This window comes from Gadus morhua, chromosome 18 (genome assembly GCF_902167405.1).
Source record: "Gadus morhua chromosome 18, gadMor3.0, whole genome shotgun sequence".
NCBI classification, from domain to species: Eukaryota; Metazoa; Chordata; class Actinopteri; order Gadiformes; family Gadidae; genus Gadus; species Gadus morhua.
In genome coordinates, this window is record NC_044065.1 from 3,419,736 (window position 1) to 3,424,735 (window position 5,000).

At 51.7% G+C, this 5,000-nt stretch overlaps 1 protein-coding gene across 1 annotated transcript in view; it reads right to left on the reverse strand.

Annotated features, from left to right (window-relative positions):
• cpxm2 (carboxypeptidase X (M14 family), member 2) overlaps positions 1–5,000 on the reverse strand; it is a 29,831-nt gene that overhangs the window by 4,529 nt on the left and 20,302 nt on the right. Inside the window, exons 9-12 of the mRNA XM_030340931.1 lie at positions 4,999–5,000; positions 3,876–4,055; positions 1,624–1,921; positions 962–1,101 (exon numbers count right to left, since the gene is read on the reverse strand). The exon at positions 4,999–5,000 is cut by the window's right edge and continues 195 nt beyond it. Coding sequence (XP_030196791.1) covers positions 962–1,101; positions 1,624–1,921; positions 3,876–4,055; positions 4,999–5,000 — 620 coding nt within the window. The remainder of the gene's footprint in view (positions 1–961; positions 1,102–1,623; positions 1,922–3,875; positions 4,056–4,998) is intronic.

Consider the following 5,000-nt stretch of genomic DNA (forward strand, 5'->3'; position numbering starts at 1 on the left):
AGCATCCTCAGCATCCACCCAGCTCAGAGCGACCCATCATCACAGACACGTCGTGGGAGAACTTCATCACTTCATTAGTGCGTTTGAAGGGATTGTTACTTCTATTGTACCCAAAATAACATTGGCTACCAAACGTCAACGTGATGCCCAAAGCAGGCTGGGGCCCGTTCCTGTTTGCAGACGTTGATGGTGTGTTATTGTCTGTGTGTGTGTGTGTTACTGTGGGTGTGTGTCTGTGTGTGTTATTGCCAGTGTGTGTGTGTCTCTGTGTGTGTATGTTTCTGTGTCTGTCTCTGTGGGTCTGTGTGTGTGTGTGTGTGTCTGTGTGTGTGTGTGTGTGTGTGTGTCTGTATGTTTGTGTGTTTGTGTCAGTGTGTCTGTCTGTCTGTGTGTGTGTCTGTCTGTGTGTACGTGTGTGTTTGTGTCTGTGTGTGTCTGTGTGTGTGTGTGTGTATGTGTGTGTGTCTGTCTGTGTCTGTCTGTCTGTGTGTATGTCTGCGCGTGTCGGTATGTGTGTGTGTGTGTCTGTATGTGTGTCTGTGTGTCTGTCTGTGTGTGTGTGTGTCTGTCTGTCTGTGTGTATGTGTGCGCGTGTCGGTATGTGTGTGTGTGTGTGTGTGTGTGTGTGTGTCTGTCTGTCTGTCTGTCTGTCTGTGTGTCTGTGTGTGTGTGTGTGCGTCTCTTGTGTGTGTGTGTGTGTGTGTGTGTGTGTGTGTGTGTGTCTGTCTGTCTGTCTGTCTGTCTGTCTGTCTGTCTGTCTGTCTGTCTGTCTGTCTGTCTGTCTGTCTGTCTGTCTGTCTGTCTGTGTGTGTGTGTGTGTGTGTGTGTGTGTGTGCGTCTCTTTGTGTGTCTGTGTGTGTCTCTTCAGTACCTGCTCCATGAAGACGAGCAGGGACTCGCGGTTGTGTGTGTGTGTGTGTGTGTGCGTCTCTTTGTGTGTCTGTGTGTGTCTCTTCGGTACCTGCTCCATGAAGACGAGCAGGGACTCGCGGTTGTTCTCCCACTCCTCTGGCAGCTCGCTCTCGTGAGGGAACTTGTCGCAGCCCACGTACATGGACAGCTCCAGGCAGTTGGTGTGCAGGTAGCTGAAGTCATTCATACCTGCCCAGGACGGGACACAGAGACGAGACACTCGTCACGAGGGCCCCGGGGCCCGGCCTGGTGGGGCCCCTGTTTGGTTTCCGCACCACGCGGTTCAGAATACGTATTGAGCTATGTGTGTTGAAATGGCTCCTCGGTTCGTTGTACAAGTTACGACGGAAACGTTGTTTAGTTGTTCACATTAACGGCAAAATGGGTTAGGATATCAGAGACGCTGGTGTTTGTTCTATAATGAAGCTCTACGCCAGCTTGTGTCTGGGGGTTACAACGATCCCTGTGGTTGGTTAAGAGACACTGGAGAGGTCAGGGGTCAAATATTTACATCCTCCTTTTATTTTATTTTTCACTTTCTATTTAAATTACACTATTCTAAATAGTTTCTAGCAAAGGCTATAATTGACAATAATTTATAATTGGCAATCATTGATAATATTTGCCCATATTTGATCACACCGAATGATATTCTGCCTATATTCCCATACATCTATTATTACGTATTTCCCGCTATCGCGCGGCACTCACTGCCAGCGGCGGTGTGCCAAGACGCCCCGTTGATGGTCCCGTCCTCCTTGGCGAAGTCCTCCGTGTGGCAGACCCTCCTGCTGGCGTCGGCCATCAGCCGGTGGGTGGAGGCGTAGGAGAACGCCAGCCAGCGGAACACGTGGTCGTCCGGGGTGGGGCTGGTCTCTCGGACCGCGCCCTGCGTGCGCGTGCGGTCGTACGGGAAGGTCACCACCAGCTCGCCGCCCTGCAGGTTCCCGCCCAACACGAAGGGCAGCTTCTCCATCCACGCCACCAGCGCCCGTGTCTCCACGGCAACCTGCGCCCGGGGGGGGGGGAGACACGCCCGCGAGGGAGAGACGGGGAGAGTGGGCGAGACCGACAATAGACGGGTGTTATAATTTCCGAGCGAGAGCCCGGTCCAAGCAATTAACAACAGCTCCTCGGAGGCGCTCTCTGAGGAGCGCTGTTGGAGCGCGGCGCTGATTAAAAATACCAGGCGTAGCAAACGGTACGCCAACTCGCCCTCCGCGGGGGTCCTTACACAAACGGTCTATTTGGAAACATATGTATTTTATGTTTGCATTTAAAGCGGCTCCATTCCGAGGAAGTGCAGACAAAAAAAACGTCTTCCCACGGTACGGGGCGAGAACGTAGAGTAAATGGCAGTTATAGCCCTGGTTATAATCAGGAGAAGGGGGGGGAGGAGGAGAGGGGGGGGGGGGGCGGGGGGGCTGTATGGTCTGGTGTGGCCCAATGAGGGGACGAGGAACAGGGGTTTTCAAAGCTTCCTGAGGGCAGATGAGGGAACACAGGGCTGTTGATATCCCCAGAGCGTCGGATGTGTGCGTGTGGCTCTGTGTGCGTGGCTGTGTGTGTGTTTGTGTGACTGTGTGTGTGACTCTGTGTGCGTGACTCTGCGTGTGTGACTGTGTGTGTGTGTGACTCTGTGTGGTTGACTCTGTGTGTGACTGTGTGTGTGTGTGACTCTGTGTGTGACTGTGTATGCGTGACTGTGTGCGTGACTGTGTGTGACTGTGTGCGTAACTGTGAGACTGTGTGTGTGTGACTCTGTGTGCGTGACTGTGTGTGTGTAACAGTGTGTGTGTGACTGTGTGTGTGACTGCGTTTGTGTGACTGCTTGTTTGCGTGACTGTGTGCGTGACTGTGTGTGCGTGACTGTGTGTGACTGTGCGCGTAACTGTGAGACTGTGTGTGTGTGACTCTGTGTGCGTGACTGTGTGTGTGTAACTGTGTGTGTGTGACTGTGTGTGTGACTGTGTGTGCGTGACTGTGTGTGACTGTGTGCGTAACTGTGAGACTGTGTGTGTGTTACTCTGTGTGCGTGACTGTGTGTGTGTAACTGTGTGTGTGTGACTGTGTGTGTGTGACTGTGTGTGTGACTGCGTTTGCGTGACTGCTTGTGTGCGTGACTGTGTGTGCGTGACTGTGTGCGTGACTGTGTGTGCGTGACTGTGTGTGTGACTGTGTTTGCGTGACTGTGTGTGTGTGTGACTGCGTGTGTTTGACTGCGTGTGCGTCTCACCCGTGGCTCCCACCAACGTCAAAACACACGTGGGCTGCGGCCCAGAATAGACGCGCTGGGTTTTAAATTAGCTCTCAGCCTCCCCGTCACTAAGGCTCCCCGGTCGCCCAAAAATAGAGCGGAGGATGAGTCTGGCACGGCGGCTTTAGCTCCCTAACACACACGTCAGCCTCCTTTGATCGCCAGAACTGGAACAGAACATGTCACAGGGAAGAGTTCGTACTTTCTGGGCCTGGATGAGGGCGGTGGACCATCTAACAGGGGGGGGGGGGGGGGGGCTTGAAAAGCGCACTGACACACACGCACATCTTTCGTGTTTTCTTTGTTAAACGATTCTATGTTTTTAATTTCTGACTTTGTTTTATGTCTCTATTGATTACCTTTGTCTGTCCTGTGTTAATTGTGTGCTACTACCTTGGCCAGGGCTCACTTGTAAAAGAGATATCTATCTCAATGTGATTTATTCCACGTTAAATAAAGGTTCAATAAAAAATACAAATAAAATCTGCATTTGTTTCATGTTTCTTTCACGGCTGTTTCCGGTTTTCATGCGTTTCTATAAAACTTGCAGTATCTGGCTTCTCCCTTTCCCAGAGGTTCTGCTATAAACGTAGGACCGTAGGATCCCAGGATGCCTAATCCATAAATGAAGAGGGAAAGCCTTGAGGGGCTGTCTGAGGAGGCCGGTGACTAACAGGCGGGGGGCGAGCACACACACAGCGCTGACCGTGGCGTTCTTGGCCTGGTACCACCCGGGGATGGCCACGTGGTGGTTGTGCATCTTGCGGGGGATCCACTTCTTGACCTCGGCCTCCCACAGAATGGAGTTGAGGTCGGGGAAGTTGTGGTGGATGTCCATACCGTCCTGGCTCCAGCGGCCAAGGGACCATCCGCAGAGCTCCGAGCCCTGGGGGGGGGGGGGGGGGGGGGGGGGAGAGAACACAAACACAACTCGCTTGGGTGAGCGAAGCATCAGGGAACTAAAACCCTGATAGCGATCTGATCTGATCAACTTCTGTGAAACAGGAATCCCTTTATTTAGTCTAATCTCTCCCATCTGTGAATAGTGTTACATTTCTCATGTGTCAATTATGATTAGCTTGTTCACAATCCCTTATTTTATTGAAAAGGCTGTGTATTCTACGCCCTGCCTGCGCTACGACTGGACAATAATTTGATATTACTCATCAAAGTCTATCAGCAGCTTCTCAGAGTAGGTTTATGTCATGGGACTAGACACGGATAGCACAGACTCATGTGAATCGTCTTACATTTTCATGTGTCAATTATGAGTATTTTGCTTGTTCGCAATCCCTTATTTTATTAAAAATGCTGTGTATTTTATGTCCTGCCTGTGCTACAACTGGACAATAATTTGATAGTGCTGTTCACCATCAGCAGCTTCTCAGAGGATCTATGAGTCATGGGATTAGACATGGATAAGACAGCCTCAGACGGGATCTCAAAGCATGCGTCAGCGCACGCACTCGGTGGATGTGCGTCTCGGGGGGAAAGTGTGTTTTTTCGGCGAAAGCACTTTTTTTTTTTGCCGAAAAGCTTTCACACACACACTTAGCGGCGGCCGCGCCTCCGTTCTAGCTTCATTTATTTAGAGAGCGCGTCCGTCCCTGTTGAAGAAGAGGCCTCTCAGGAGCCTCTCAGGACAGACAGACGCTGTGCAGCACTCCCCTCGTACACCTTCACCTCAGGACCGTTTTTAGCCCTGTACTCGTTTCTTTTTCTCAAACATCTGCCGAGGCGCGCACGCGTTCTAAAAAGGTCCCTACGGCGATGAGGTTGGGGGTGAGGGGGGGGTTCAGAGGTCACCAGCAGCCATCTTGCGGACCTACCG